Source organism: Buceros rhinoceros, unplaced genomic scaffold, assembly GCF_000710305.1.
Source record: "Buceros rhinoceros silvestris isolate BGI_N320 unplaced genomic scaffold, ASM71030v1 scaffold7994, whole genome shotgun sequence".
NCBI lineage: Eukaryota > Metazoa > Chordata > Aves > Bucerotiformes > Bucerotidae > Buceros > Buceros rhinoceros.
The window spans coordinates 62,474-77,587 of NW_010406434.1; the positions used below are offsets into that span (position 1 = coordinate 62,474).

Genomic DNA, 15,114 nt, shown 5'->3' on the forward strand with positions numbered 1-15,114 from the left:
GAGCACAGTACCACTGACATACTGCAGAGACCCATTTTAAGCCTCTTTATTATTATCACATCTTATCCTATTTCAAAACCCAGGTAACATTACAGTTACATTACAGTTGTAATATGGTTGTTTTGGTGTTTGGGGAGGTTTTTTGTTTGTTTTTCAGGAAAAAAAAATCCCCAGTGTGTAATTCCCTAAATTTAACCTCCCCCTTGTCCAGGTGGCAAGCCTCTGCTGCTAACTAATGTTTTCTCCCGATTCCACCTTGTGTTATCCAGCAGGATGTTAAGTCATTACTTACTGATTACAGTGATTGCGGGGATAAGCCACTCAATCATCTCTTTCTGGAACTTGCAAAGGGATACAGGAGGATTGACATTTAATATCCCTCATGCTATTAACCACTGCAGGGAGGGGAGAAAAGGGGGAAAAAAAGGAGGGAAATCTTGGCAGAATTAATGAAGCAATATGGTATTGTACTTGCAGATCATTGGCTTGAGAGCAGGGTAAGGGTAGGGCTGGATCACCGAGGAACAACACTAGAAAACAGCACCAAGAAGAATGAGTTATGGCTGTCTACACTTAACCCTAACTTGATGATGGAAATTTTATTAGTAAGCATAAAGGACCATGGTGCATTACTCTGAACGAACATGTATTTAATCAGCCACTCACGTCAGATTACAATATACCAAGACATGCAGCCCCCACTTTATTATAACCTCCAGTACTTTTGCTTCCAAGAATCAGAAGAGCCTATGCTCCCCAAGGACAGGTACCTTCTCTTAGTTTCTCCTCTTAGGACCAGGCCACAGTTAGTAGAACAAAAGGATACACAAAATCAGACAAGATCACCTCTTCACCCTTACTTTTCTGCGCTACCAAGTGTGACCATTCTACCATTACTTCCCATGCTGCTGGGCACCACTGTTACAGATAGGACTTGTAATAATTGTCTTGCTGAAAAACAGAACCCTCCAAAATACCTATACATTGAAGTAATCACTTTCAATATCTAACACTACAGGATGTTGTTTCCTCCTTGACCTGAAAATGAGAAGGGAAGAGGGCCCTTCCATCCCCTTTGATTTCAGGAGAGGGCATCTTCTAATCGCTTTGGAGAATCAGGTCTCATATAATCAAATCAGGACTCAACTTGCAGGCCACTAAAACAGTGCCAGCAATGTTTCTGGATACCTAACTACCACTTTTGAACCCTGACCTCACACTGGGACCCTGAGCACATCAGTCCAACGAGGGGGCCAAGAATGGGTATTATGATTAACACCTATTTTATGGCAAGCTTGAAAGCAAACAGCAGGACAAGTAACCAACTGAAAGTTTAAACAGGAAATGGGATTCTTATGGGGTTGCAGACTGCTGAATGCTTCCCTCACTCAACCCTGAAAGAACTACTAGCAAAGAAAAAAAAAAGGAGACCTAGATGAAGCTGGTTCTTCTTCTTAAAGCATCAAAGTGGACGCATGAACTTCCGCCCATTTATTCGTCTATCGAGCTTGGTTTTAAGTTACATCATCATTACGATAGTAATTTCTGCTTTCTATCACTTTAAAGTATGTTCTCAATAACTATCTGATTCCGATAAAGGTAGTCAAGTCCACAACCTACATACGTTTATAATTAGCTTTTTTTTAAGGCAGAGTAATAGGTTAATAAGAAATATCAGATTACACTGGAACAAGCTCATGGGTCAAAAAGTAGACAAAACACATCAAACTGAAAATAAGTGCTTGCCTGTCAGACACTGAAGGAGTCCTAAACAATAACTGCATTGTGTTAATGCAACATTAAAAACATCAGTTTAGAGCCAAAATGTGCAAAAGAGGAAAGCGTTATAGTCACCGACAAAATTCACAAGCCAAACAGTAAATAAGTCAGGGTTCAACACAGTAGTACAACCTCCTAATGCTCTCCCAGCAATGCTGCAAAGTGCTGCTTTGCCTTGCAAAAGCAATTCAGCCCGGTGCTTTTTAGAAAATAAAGTGAAAAATTCATTATATCCATGCTACAGATGAAGTGAAAAAACCCAACTGCATATAGCCAAGGGCTGCGTTAGGTTCATGAGGGGTTTTTTGGTCAAAATCTCTTAGGAAGTGCTCCAACAATAAATCTGATTTACCTACAAAGCAGAGCACAGAGCCGAAGCAGCCAGCCTGGTAGAATTGGCTGTTAAAGCAACTGCACGGAAATGCCCACAGTGGGGCCAACAGAGCTATTCCTGTGCCTTGAGTCCTGCCTGTACTGGGCTTCAAGACTTTACTGCGGTGCTGGTACTCAGGAGGGAGGGTAGTTCCCCGTGCTGGGGTGCAGGAAGGTACGGCAGCAGCACTGGCAGCACGGCCGAGTTTTCTGCTCTGCACTGCAGTGCTCAGCCTGACACCCCGACTTAGCGTGCTGCTGATCTCAGCCACAGCTCACGTGCCAGGCTGTGAGGCACAGTGGCTGAGCAGCAGGACCGCTGCTCACCTTGCCAGCCCTCCTTGCCAGCAAAGCATCGTGGAGAAGTAGCCGAGAACAAGCCTCCATGTCAGGGTTCACCACATTTCAGCAAGGCAGGTGACCATGTGGACTCCTGTAACGTTTACAGCGTTCAACTGAAGGTTTCTTTTTAATCCTGGGATTACTGTTATCCAATGAAGGTCTAGCAAGGCAGGTTTCAGGACCTGCAATACCAGGCAAAGGCTCTCCAAGAGGAGCACAGAACTAACTTTCATGAGTTTATCAATGGACACTTCTTTTCAAAAAGCCATTTCTTACACAGCTTGATAGAAACCTGTGTGTGCATGCAGCAGCTTTCAGGATGGTGACCTAAATCCATGCACTGACAGGGTAAGGACAGGTCTTACTGCTTTGTCTCCAGAAAAGCATCAGGGATGTGAGTGAGAAGACAAGGCCTGACAACAGAGCACTGCAGTGGCAAGGTGGTCCAGGTCCAGGACACTAACCTCATTGCTCCAGTGTAATACCAGTGACACAGTCAGGACATAAATGCTGTGGTTTATCTGTTGTTGTTATTACTTTGCCAAAGCTGATCGGCCTGAGGCTATCAAATCACACAATATGCAAAAGTAAGCTCACTTTATACCCTACACAAACTTTTTATTCATACAGCCTTTTATGAATTAACATCTCCGTTAGCAGTGTTCTCCAGCAGTTTTCCTCCCCCTTGGATATTAGCCTAGTAGTAAATACAGCAGTCAAGCACAGAAGGAGTAAAACTTCCAACGAAATGTATGCTAGTAAACCGCATGCAGTTTGGTTGAGATACACAAAATGAAACACAACAGAGAAAAAAAATCAAAAGCTCACAAAAATGGTTTGAAAACAAAGCAAAAGTGGTCCCAAATTACCGGGTCCCACTGAGGATCAAAGTGCCTCAAAGATTTTTGAGAGTTATTACAAATTATGATTTTTTTTTCTACTTTTTTGATCACAAGTATTTTAAAAGAAGTTTTAATTTGCTCCAGCACTAAGACCTTCTCCACATGTTTCAGCCTGGAGCACATTTTAATGGCTTAGTTTTAAATCCCTGAAATTAAGGGTTTATAATGGAAACGCTGGCAGGCCCTTATCCGACACAGCGCAAGCATCTCAACAACAAAGTCAGAGTTTGTAGTTCGGTAAGTGCAGCACAAATCTTTTTTGTGTTAAGGAACAACAGGAACTCAGCAGAAGTGGCAAACATGCAGACTACGGCCCGTGCTTGCTTATTGTTTGAGCCTTCAGTGCAGCTGGTGCCTTCCAAGGGGCACCCACAGGTCTGGCCCCCCTCGCGTGCACTGCGTGGTTAGGGTTAACGCATCAGCTGCCCTTCCAGGTGACCCTTCCCACTTTCTTGCCCTTGCACCTAGGTCTACACCAGGCTTTTCAATAAACAGTTGGCAAAGCCTTCCACACTCACTACTCATTTTAACATAGATTCTGCTTATGGGTGTGTCACTCACTTCTGGGAGCTGTTGATACAACAGCAGTTTTTTGTTTCTTCACAACTGCAAGCTTTGCATAAAACCCACCACTAACAGCTTTCAATCTGGTTATGATCCAGGTTCTGGGAAGACACCAGAGCTACTGAGAAAATACAAGTTTCTACATCACACCTCAGACAGCTGTCACTGAAGTACGTTACCCTGCAAACTTTACAAATTAATGTGCTGTCCAGAAGGAGAGCAGCACTGGTATCAGACATGCTTGCAGGGAGACCTTCTATGATAGATGTTGATGTTCAACAACAGCAGAGTCTTCCGACAAAACCAGCGAGGATCACTCTGTCTTTTTGTTATTTTTAAGGGTATCTTACCTTGTTCAACAGAGCAAATCACAACCCTTTAACACTGCCACTGCCCTTTGCAAAAAAAGGGGCACTGAACGAACAAAAGTTGCATATTTTGTAGGACTGATGTCTTACATCAACTGATGATGTTCCTGTAGTAATACTCATTCCAGCATTAACGAACAAAACCTGCAGATGTGGTGCATGCTCCAGCTTTCAGGAAAATTGGTCCTTAAAACCACAATTCATTACCACGACAATCACATCTGCAAGAAGCAGAACTTTAAAACACTGCAACAGTAAAACACATGTTTAAGTTCTTAAAGTTTTGGTATTAGCATTTGTTCTGGAGTTTCTACACTAAGAGGAAATATTTCATATCCAGGAAGGAATGGAATTTTTTATCTCTCTGAAACCCAACTCTGTATCTGTGGAAAGTCATTTGCTTGGTTTTACATGACGATAAATTAGAAACTTAAACCTTGGAGATCCTGGTGACTTCCCTAAATACAAAGACTAACAAGAAGAACTCCTACCCACTGAAAACAAAGGCAACTGCCATTACCTTAACCAAAGGCAGCCTCAGGCCCCAGGATATGTACTCCATTAGCATCTCATTCCATTAATAGGAGACAATTCCAGTGACAACAATTTCCAGTCATTCATTAGACTTAGAATCCATCCAGCTCTTGGGTGTTTGATGCCCCTGACACGCAGTAATACACCACCTAGATGAAGCAGGCCACTAAGAACTAATATTGCTGTTAAAACTGATGGGTATAATATAGAGGGAAAATCATGTAACCACAGAGTAAATGAGTGTCAGAATTACACAAAACCATCTAGAAGGCTCTATTTATAGCTCTCTAAATCTACACGTTGAACAATAACATTAAGGCTAGCCCAAACAGTCAGAGGTATGTGCCAACACCAAGTTTGAGTACAACCCCCTGACACATCAAAGAATATGCATATGTGTTTAAGCGTGCATCTGTTTGAAAAGTTGGGCCAATGTGAAAAATCCTATTATAGGAAAAAGAAATACAATGGGGAGCTCTTCGGCTAATGTGAACCACTGTAATTCTATTGACAGCAACGGATCTGTGCTGACTTACACCAGCTGAGGTTCTAATTTCATATGCCTTAAAAAATTGATGCAACTTTTTCCATAGCTGCTCCAGAGTTTCTATACTCTCATGGGGATCAACTCCAACCTGCAGCTCAGCAAGTGCAGAGTCTGCTCTGGATCTGAAGTTCAGTCACACAGAAGGATGCTGGGACATAAGCCATCTAATTTTTACTGACCCACAGAGATTCCCCTCAAGTATGGCTTTGGGATCCATGTATTTTCCGCGTTCATCTAGTGAGAGATATATGTCTCTGTGAGAAAGTAGAAACCTTTCTTCAAGATATCAAAGCGAGAACCTAGAACGCAAACCTAGAAGAGTGAGCGTGATGGAAGCAGAAAGAGTGAACAGAAAGTGTTTTCGCCAGGAATATGCCAGGACTCCAAAATATGCAGAAAGACATCTTCCATTTGTAGCCACTATTAGACCAATTTGCAAAAAACAACAGTTAATCTACAGCTATCCAAAATCCACCGGTCTAAACTCTGCCCACACCTTTTCAAGCAACTTTCTTTCCTAATGCAAAGGGAGTGTTGCATTAGTGGGGACCAGTACACTCAGCCCTTTTACACTGAACAATGAAAGGGCCAGGCTGGGATTACGCACTCTCCAGAGCAGCAGAGAATACGTAAAATCGTCAAGTGAGGTAATCTCTGGGGAGAATTACGCAAACTGCTTCAGTTTAGCAAATCTACAAGCTGTACATTCACAACTTTGAAATTAATTTGCAGGAGGATACACTCTTGGTTTCACGTTTTGCCCCCGACCATTAAGGAACTTTGGGGAGGTGGGGGCAGCCCTTAGCAGGGAGCAATTTTATTTGTAAAGAAGAGAAGAAAAAAAAACCTTTGCCATTAATTCTGACAGAGCTACTTCTCTCTCTTTTGTAATAACTAATTGTCTAACCAGCGTAGGAGATTTCAATGGCCAAATGCAAAGCACTCGTAAGCCCTTCCAGGCTAATCAGGACAATTTTCAAAACACCAAAAACAGGAACTTCCTATAATAAATAACTCAGCACATTTACATCTCAAATTAGAACATCTGGAAGAGAAAGACTACGCCTGATGCCAAAACAGGCCTTATTGTATCCTACCACTTTCCACCACCACCACCCCCCCTCGTTCGTTTTCTTTAGCCTTTCCTTAGAACAAACACTGATCCAGGTGCAAATGCTCAATTCACGAGGAATGCAGCGAACATAAAATTACTGTAGGTTTGGCTGCTAGTAAATCCCTGCTGTTACTCACCATTGGAAGTTGTGCTGGAGGCAACAGCTTTCTCACTGACATCTGTTCGACTGGAGCATTTCACGATGGAATTCTCCACTTTTTTCTTCTCCGTCGTGGTAGAGCTATGGGACTGCGCCTCCATGATGACTTCTCATTACTTCAGCTCTCCTTGTACTAATACCTGAATGAAACAAGAGAGTTTAAACACTATTTGAAAGCTTAGCCCAAAACCTCTCACACCTCTCACCTGAAGAAGAGCCTGCAGCACAACTGAATTAGCAGTCCACAGGCCATTTCTGGACAGCCATCAAACCATGTTTGCATGCACGAATTCCTGAGGAATTTAAGGAAACCCTAACACAAAAAATAAGAATGTGTGCCTTTAAAGATAATCAGCATCACAATCCACTTGCTGTTTGATGGATAGGTCCATGTTTTTCAAGCCTGTATGGTTTTAACGGACCCAGGGGCAAAAAGCCAGTATTTTAGTTCTACGTCCAGAGCACTTTGGAACAACGCAAAAGAAATCAAGACAGAGCTTCACGTTGACTACAGAAGACAAATATTTAAATTTGAACACTCACACTATCCGAACACACTGCGGCAAGGATTACCCTGCCTATCTCTACACCTTGTCCTACTCGTGTAAACGTCTCTCACTTTGTTTGATCAGAAATCTAACTCAAACAAAAGTGCATTGGGGCAGCACCCTGAAAACCACAGGGAAAGGCAAACATTTGGCAGATAATGACATCACTTTGTTTTGCACGAAAACGCTGAAAATTGAGAACACTGCAGAGGTGGGTGTGTGGTTATCCTGCCTTTCCTGGCTGTTCACAGTGTCATCTCCACCGATACATTCATTTTACACCCCGCAGACCACTTCTCCTCATCCTCAGAGCTTTCACATTCCTGGCATAAATCCAAGAAGCCCACAAGTTTCCGAAAGGGTAACACTGCTTGTGCAGCAGGCCCCGAGGCTGCAGGGATTTGGGGCTGTGAGGAACACAAGCATTTCCAAGCACTGGTCTGCAGTTTAACTTGACACACGCCACTCTGTCCAAAAAAGCTTTACACATATCATCAGTATTTGGCACACACCACGTTTAAAACCAAGGTACCTGGGTTTTGGTAGTTTGAACATGATCCTATAGAACAGCAACAACAAAAACCCCAGTAATAAATGCTGTTTCCACCCCTGAGCAGCTCTGCAGTCATTAGCTAAAGGAAGGAAGTCACACTGCTCTAGGACAACATTTAAATAAAATTTAAAAAAAAGTCTTCAAAACAAGCCACAAAATAAACTATAATGAAGCGTAATTACATTAGTGACCTTTTTCTCCAACTCTGACAGGCAAAAGAAACCCCAACCAACCAACCAAACCCCAAAAAGGCTACAAAGCCAATTCATCACAAACACAGCTGTCTAGTAAACCTTCCCCTTCCCACCTCCCTAGTAGGAGTTCTTTTTAATAGCACAATAAAACACTCCAAACCCTCATTGTTATACAGCAGGGATCAAAGAAGAGCCCAATCACTAAATGAATCATTATTTAGCTAGGCAGCACAGCCAAGGAACTGGACTAGGTATCAGAGACTCTCTGCCACTGATCTACTGGTCTAACCTTTGGCAAGGCATTTGTCTTCCCTTAAGTTTGTTTCTTACTAAAAACAGGAATAAAAAAGCTCTGCCTGCCATGGCAGAGTACCTCTAAGAGTACCATCAAGAGCTACCTGTGAAAGTGCCATAAATATTACTGAGATATGTGAAGCGACTTCCTACCAGACACGCAGGGCAACATCAGGTGTCTGAAGCCAGAGAGATCTAACCATATTCCATGAGCAACAGCCCTCACTTGTACCCAACAATGCACAGATCTCCTTCAGAAAAGATCACGAATGAGCTGTGTAAACAGCACCTTTCCTTAGTTCTCACGTGCTTTCTGCCCCTTTCCCCTTGCACACTTCATGCAAGAGCATCCACAGCTTTGGTCAGTCAACAGGCTTTTCAGTCTCTTTGGGAGACTCTCATTGGGAGAAACCAGAGGGAAGCTGGCACTGCTGCCAAGCTGTTCACCCCACACTGACAAGAATGTGCTTGTTTGCTCTGTACAGCCCTGGCCACATAAACACCAAAATCTGCCTCTGCCCCAGCCTCCGGCCACTGCACCAGTGAGTCCTTCAATGTACTCTCCTGTGCTCTGACCACCCTCCATTTAATATTTTCTATAAAGAATTATCTTTCCATGCTGTCTCTGAAGGAATTTAAAAAGCTGTACATGTTCAGCCGTGGCTATTTTTCTTCTGTTTCGCCTTCTAAGGGCCAAAGCTGCTATTCAGACAGTATCATACACATCAAACAATTTGACTTTCAGAGCTTGGAGGGGCAGATGCAAAACTTGTCTCCCATTTTCTTCTGTCCTATAAGCCTCTTTCTTTTTGCTAAAAGTCATGAAAGGAAACAATTACACTCCCTACCCAACCACAAAGGAAGAAGCCAAATACTCTGCCCTCATTTCATTAGACCAGCGGAGAGGCATGAAACACTTGGGCTAAGGTCACAAAAACAATGACAGGTATCCACAATACTTCCACCGCCTTCTGCCAGACGGATGTCTCTGCAGACACGAGCAAGGAGCCTTCACTTATCTCCACCTCCTTCCCAACTCACCAGGACAGAGCAGGACCTCCACTGCAATCTGATCCTACCACTGCTCAGAGGAGGAAGGAGATGAAGTACTGTAAGGCCTTAACACAGCTTTAATCTCCTAAAAAGCATCTTTGGATCATCTGCAGTTCAAGAGCAATACATGGCTTGTCACACTGACATCCATACATTCTCTTGGCTATCTTTTTTTCTTTCCCCAACAGCCTACCAATGAGGTTTTTCTGAACCTTTGGGGTTGTTTTCTTTAATGGAGGGAAAACTAGCAGACATAATTCCACATTTCCCACCATTCTCTATCACATTCCCATTTACTCTACCTACTGTGTACCATGGTACAGAACAGAGGCCTGAAGTAGCAGCTTAAAGTACATTTTTGGTGAGAAAATTACAGAATTGGCCATGAGCTAATATAAACATCTGCTCTTGGTACCTGTTCTGGTTCATGTCTGCTTAGTTTACATCCAGAAGACTGCTTTTATTCATGTCAGCATGGAAGAGGGAACACGGCAGGGGTAAACTGTCTTACTCGGCTCTACACCCTGCACCATGCACCAATGGCCCCGTTTCCTCTTGTGCCTGCCTTCCTCCGCTCCCAACCCACACCCGTGTGGCAAGGGCATCTGCAAGAATTCCAGCAGTTCCACTCTAGTTACACTCCAGTGTGTATCAGCTCCATGGTGGTACACATGGCTGGGAAAATAAAGCACGCCAGGAGAAACGGCAGGACTAATAACCAGACGTGTGTGTTTTGGTGTGTTTTGCCAAGCACGCCCGAGAGTGAAGCAGTCAACTGGAGATCAATACGGTGCCCCAAAAATCTTTTTTCTTTTCCTAAAGACAATCTTCAGTCCAAGTTGGAAACACAAACCAGACACACATGTCTTCTATAATCGTTCTCCTTAATTTTGGCTGTGATTTTTATTTTCTCTCAGAAATGGTACTGAAATGTGAGAATTGAAGTCTACCAAAAGAAAAAATGCCAAGGATAATGTGAAGATTTCTTCCCACTGGCTGCTAATCCCTATCAAAAAGCATTCTGAAAATCAGCCAGCCTGACATCACCTTCACATCAAAACACAAAGTGGTTTATGCTGTGGTGTATACAGCTCTCCCCAGCGTGCGGGTCAGTGACTTCCCTGTACCTGCCCCCGGCCTGAGACAGTACGGACCTATTCTGCAGCAAGGAGCTCTGCTTGCAAAACAACCAGAGAGCAAGTTTCTGTGGGCTATCCAGTATCTCCATGTGCATATGAATGGCAAGAAAATGCTATAACAATATATGGGCGAAAGCCTGAACTTTCATAGGTAAATAGAGGGATAAACATTCCTTCCTGAAAGCAAACATTCATGGCTTTTTCACATTCAACCATGCTTGAACCTTTTGTAATTTCCCTAAAGCCTGAACCCACTGCACAATTAATTCCAGATCCCCATTTTAAACCTAATCCCTCTCAAAACAGCAACCTGCCTGCAGGTGTGTCTCTTCTTTCTAAATCATAAATGTAAACTGTCTCCAATTGCATATTAAATTGGAGAAATTTTAGGAACAAGCAACTCCAATGATCTAGTTAAATGAGGAAAACTGTCTCTTTTAAAAGAAGAGTCAACAAATGATAGCATGTTGGAAATGTATTTTGAACCAAAATAAAAAAATCTTACAAGCAATTTGAAATGATATAATTTCCAGTCCTTACGTAGGCTAGTCATAAAACTGTGCCTCACAGCAGTAAAAATAATCATATTAATACACTGGGGAGAAAAACAAATCTTTTTGTTGATTTACTCATCACGGTGCCAACTAACCAAAACCAGCAGAGCACCCCTTTGCCTGGAAGAGCAGTGAACGTGACCCTTTCTGAACACAGACTTTGATTTTCCAAGAAATTTTCAGCTTTGTGCTCCTTTCCCTCTCTGAATTACTTTTTATATCATTGTGTTTGTATTGCATGTGTTAGTTTTAAAGACCAGATCATGCAAATCTTTATTCCTAGGACGGGGCTCACTGACTTCAACAAGACTACTTGCCTCAGCCAAAGTGCGTGGGCAGGGATCTAAAATTCTCAATTTGCTTGTTAGACTGGTTTATGTTTCTTGTGAACTTAAACATTCTTCTGCCTTTATCTGTAACAATTTTTGAGGAGGTGTCTTTTAACGTGTTGGCTTTTTAAAAAAAAAAAAAATTTCCTTTCCGTTTCACTCAATGCTGCTACAGTTGTATTCAATTCATTAACAAGTGGTTTGCATCCGCTGAGAAGAGCTGTCTGAAATAGCGGTGTCACAGCATTCATCATCATTACATCAGCAGTAGGGAAGTTCATACTGATTGCTATCAGCGACCAGAGTGCCCCAATCAGCGTGCAAGCAAACATGGCATGTTTAATTTTTCCGAAATGACTCTGGGTAGTGAGGGTGTTCATAGGTACCACTTTGATCCACACTACTGGAAGCAGTCCTTGGGGATGCGATACGTCTTGAACAGCACAACTGTATCAAAGTGAAAAACACAAGGGGAGGCATGAAGAACAATCAGGAAATTACAGTCTCTCTCAACCATAAAGGACCCTTTATCAATTTTATCAAAACCGGTCACACCGTTCCTTGGGATTATTTAAGGATAAAAAAAATCTGACTTGTTCGGATACATTCAAATGCAAAATTTACATGACGCAATCTTACGCTATTATACGGGAGCTATTTCACACTGATTTATACAGGCTTGACTCAGGTACGTTTAACTTCCAAAACCCACCTAGACTTCAGCATTGCTTCCCATCAAACCCGCTGGCAAAGCTGCTCTGACAGAGCTACCCCTGACAGTACTTGCTGGAAAACACACAAGTGCTCAGACGTTTTAAGAAGTATCTTCCAGTTGTAACACATCAACGGTACATTTCGCCATTTCTATAACTGCTGTAGGAACTAATGTAAACATTACACATTTTTAAAATACTTTCATTTTCCCTCAGTTCTCTGTAAGCTAAAGCAGAATTCCTCAACCCCCATTAACTACTCCTGGGCAAATTTCATCCAGATTCTCCCCCGCTGAGACAACTGGTCACAGTAAGACTAAGACCAATATAAAGAGCACAAATAACAGTCTTACATCCACTATACTAAAAAACACAACAAACCATTAATAAGTTGGGGAAAAAAGGTATCTTATGTATCTTGTACTTCACAATACTTATCTCCACTTAAATTACATGCATGATCTACAAGGGCACCAGTTGCTAAGTGCACACTTTTCCTAAACCTGTTCTGAAATGCAAAGTAAAATCAGAAGGAAAGAAAAAAACAAACAAACAAAACAAAACACCTGACAGAATCAGATAGGCAGATTTGTTGCTTTAAATTAAAAAAATACCACAAATTATAGGGCACCACATGTATTAATTCAGTCTTTCCAAATTCATCCCTATCTGCTGTCTTTTCCTGTGTGACATTCCTTTGATTTCTTCCCCTCCTAAAGACTGAAAAACAACTAGACCTAAAGCCTAGTTAATGATGATCTGATCTGTTCCTGATAGATTAAATAGCTTGTGGCAACAATACTGCAGGATCACAAACACAAAGGCAATCAGCTAGGCAAAGCAGTGCTATCAGCGTCCTCCTGATTAAGATCCTAAGTGAGGAACTATTCTACGGCATACGCTGAACTATTGATCAAGCGCAGTAACTGCTCGACTCGAGGAATCACATCTGCTTACATCTTCCTGCTGCAGATGAACTGCATTACCAAAAATTCTGAAAATACTTCAAACATGCACATACAGTAGGATCAGTAAGTGGCACTTTCCACTGAGGCAGCATTTAATACACATCACCCACATACTCTCACAAGTAGATTATCTCTACTTTTGTTACAGGATTTAGAAAGCTGTTAAGTATAACCCCAATTAAATGTTTTTACTATTACTTCAACAGATTAAATTCTGTATCTAAATAAAACAGCTTTCCGCCAGGAAAGAAGTGATTCATAGTTTCTTAGCCAGTAAATGGGTAAAAACACTGAAGGATTTGGGTCACACTGACCATATCTGACCAGCCCATCCCTCACGGAAGATGTTGTGTGGGGACGTGCAACGCAAAGCTGAGGGATACAGAGCCACAACTTACATCTTGTTGGCTTTACGTTTCATATATGATGTATCCTCTGAGGTAAAAATTCCTAATCCATTCGCTATCCAAGAGTCTTCACAGAAAGCAACCGAACTTTAAAACGAAAAAAAAAAAACCCCACCAAACCCAACCCCAGGACCAAAACCAAACAAACAAACCAGGTCATTAACTCCGCATCTAATCATTTGTTATTTTCATCACATGGTCTCGGGTTTCTTTATCCCTCATTTTAACTCTCTCACAAACCATCTAAACACAGACAATGGAAAGAACAAAGTTTATTTCTTGATAAATAGAAAGTGCCACATATGTTTCAAGTCTCCAGCTCTGTAAATATATTTGGGAAGGGGGGTGGGTTTAAAACCCATAATGCACTTACCCTTAAGAAATCAGAACTCCTGCCAATTAAACTGCCTAATATTGCTAGAAAATTCAGAGTAAGCCGTGTCACTGCTTGTTTCACAATCCTACATGTCCTTGTGCTTCAAACTCTGCAGCAGGAGAAACTCTAATAATTATGTCAAAGTAAGATTAGCTGTAAAAGAATTAGCACAGAGCGGGGAAAAAAAAAATTTCCTGTGGACGTTACTGTTCGTAGCAACAGGTTAAAATGAGCGGTGACACTTCAAACTTCCCTCCGAAGTCCACAGGCAGGTTTTGCCCCTGTCTTTCTTCAGGAATTCAGCAGCACTAAATCTAAAATAAACTCAAATAACAGCACAGAGACTTCCTTCTGTAAAGCACCTGTTTGACGAAGCCTGAATTAGAGCATTCATACGCTCAAGCTTTGACAGGACCGGAATACACAGAGAGGAGGACACAAGCCCCAAGATGTGCTGTGTGGATAACGCACTCTATGACTTCCCCTGCTGATACCGTTAGTAGCACTAGGAACACTCGTGGTGCCAATACAGGATGTATTCTTCTTTCCCTTCTTGCCAGGTTGTCAGCCAACAGCTCGGTAAAGCAAATTACAAGCATTTGCAAAGGGTGCGCTTTGCATCACGATTTATTTAGTTCATCAAACCAGAAGTCACTACAACCGCCACAGAGAAATGCAGAAACGTCCTCACTCGGCGCACCAGAGCTAAACGTGAATTCCAATGGCGTGACCACTTTCTTCGCACTTTTTGCTTTATCTCATCACCCAAACAGATGAAAGTTCCCTTAGAATCAAAAGTGGATCTATGTATCAGTATCAATCTATACAGGAACTGAGCTCAAGGAAGGATACGTTTAATATACATCTCTTGCAAAGATGCGCCTTCTGTTTCTAACTTATGATATGCAAATGAAAAGAAGACTGTATTCTGTATTTTACAATTAGCATTTTAAAACAAGATTAAAGGAATCAAATAGAATGGTTTTGAAACTGCCATATTCTGATCACCAGTTTCATTCCTGGAAGACTGTTTATCTCCTCAGCGTACTCTCTGGTTAAGGGATGCCTTCATCCAGAATTTCACGTTCTAACCCAACACAGATGTTTTAACCCATAAAAGAGCTAGGAAAGCTCCATATATCCAGGAAGAACTTCAAGTGTGAAAGGTACTTTATAAAACTTTATCTTCAGCTTTTACAGTTTACTTCAGGTTTTACACCTGTCTCACAGTAGCAGTAAAATCGGATCATGATTCCTTCACGTTTTTGTAAGTTGACAAAGCACAACAGTACAGGTCTGAACCG

General features: G+C 42.0%; 1 protein-coding gene across 1 annotated transcript in view; it reads right to left on the reverse strand.

Moving 5' to 3' along the window:
* The window catches only part of LOC104491631 (transcriptional activator GLI3-like), a gene marked incomplete at its 3' end in the record, with an annotated part of 51,729 nt that extends 44,904 nt beyond the window's left edge, over nucleotides 1-6,825 (reverse strand). The window contains exon 1 of the mRNA XM_010134081.1: nucleotides 6,660-6,825. Coding sequence (XP_010132383.1) covers nucleotides 6,660-6,783 — 124 coding nt within the window. The remainder of the gene's footprint in view (nucleotides 1-6,659) is intronic.
* Between the last annotated feature and the right edge of the window lie 8,289 nt (nucleotides 6,826-15,114).